Here is a 1,344-nt window from a genome sequence, read left to right as displayed (position 1 = left end):
CCCCCCCCCCCCCCCCCCCCCGATTCTTAAGGATCAAAATCTTCTTTCCTTTGCATGGCATACACTTCCTCCTGTTTTCTGGTCTTTTCTGATCTTCCCAGATTTATATCTTTCTACGCTATCATCCTCCTCAACACACACTTTTATTTTGGAGTCATTCAGACTCCTCAAATGTGTCATTTTCCTCTTCATCTATGGCCTTTTTAAAATGCTGTTCCATCTGCTTGTGATACTGCACTTTTGAATTTTCTTCCTCCCTTCCTAATCCCATACAACTTCCTGTCTACCAGTGTTCAGTTCAGATGTCCTGTCCTCTTAGGCATACTTTGTGATTATTCTTAGTATACTCTTTGTCACACCAGGGTAAATGTGTGTGTGTGTGTGTGTGTGTGTGTATGTAGGTATGTATGTATTCCCCTCCCCCCCCCCACCCAGTAAACAGCTTCTTGAGGAACTCTGTGTCTTATTTGTTATTGTATCTCCGACTCCTGCAGTATCTAGTAGGCATTCCATAAATATGTGCCAAATTAAAACAAAGAAACTAACGCCTGGGGTTGTTTTAAGTACTACTATTATATAGACTTTCAGGTTACACTGCTGTCCTAAGTATTTATCATACATTTGCTGCATAATAAATTGCATAATAGATTAGATTAAACTTATACTTTCTTTCCAACAAACGTTAATGACGTCACTTAAACCAATTCATAAAGTGTAGCTTTCAAGTATTTAAACCTTTGCAATTCAAAAACAGAATTAACTAATTTTACAATTGACTTAGCTTTTACCTATAAAATGTAGTATTAATGTAATATAAATAGGCAGATTATCAAAATATTTTTTACTGTTTTTTTCTCCCTCTCATCCAATTTAGCTAAAGGACACGAAGTCCGCAGATCAGAAAACAACCCTACTTCATTTTCTGGTGGAAATGTGTGAACAGAAGTACCCTGATATCCTGACTTTTGTGGATGATTTGGAACATTTAGACAAAGCTAGTAAAGGTTTGTGATTTTATAGAAAACATTTCACTGCTTTGGGTCTTCAGTTAGTACGCAAAGACCGAACATAGTGCCTTTTATTTGAATATACTTGCTACTTTGCCACAGTGATTTACTACTGAGTATGTCATTTTAAAAATAGAATGTCATAAGACATTTATTTTATGAGTTATCATTATTGGAACTATGAGTTTAATGGTTTTATATTAGAAAATGAGGCCTGAATTAAAAAATACATTATTTTGTAGTTTATACCTTATGAGTTCCTACCAGCCCCACCCTCTGCTGCTCCAACCCCCCCCCCCCCCCCCCCCCCCCCCCCCCCCACGCCGCCTCCACTCTC

General features: G+C 37.9%; 1 protein-coding gene across 4 annotated transcripts in view; it reads left to right on the top strand.

Moving 5' to 3' along the window:
* DIAPH3 (diaphanous related formin 3) overlaps window positions 1–1,344 on the top strand; it is a 522,043-nt gene that overhangs the window by 290,063 nt on the left and 230,636 nt on the right. For all 4 annotated transcript variants that reach the window (XR_007461112.1, XM_049647035.1, XM_049647034.1 and 1 more), the window contains one exon: window positions 875–1,004. Coding sequence is in view for 3 of the 4 variants with exons in the window: in XM_049647035.1 (XP_049502992.1) it covers window positions 875–1,004 (130 nt within the window). In the remaining variant the exon portion in view is untranslated. The remainder of the gene's footprint in view (window positions 1–874; window positions 1,005–1,344) is intronic.

This window comes from Panthera uncia (genome assembly GCF_023721935.1).
Source record: "Panthera uncia isolate 11264 chromosome A1 unlocalized genomic scaffold, Puncia_PCG_1.0 HiC_scaffold_16, whole genome shotgun sequence".
Classification (NCBI taxonomy): domain Eukaryota; kingdom Metazoa; phylum Chordata; class Mammalia; order Carnivora; family Felidae; genus Panthera; species Panthera uncia.
This window is presented reverse-complemented; position numbering and strand designations above follow the sequence as displayed.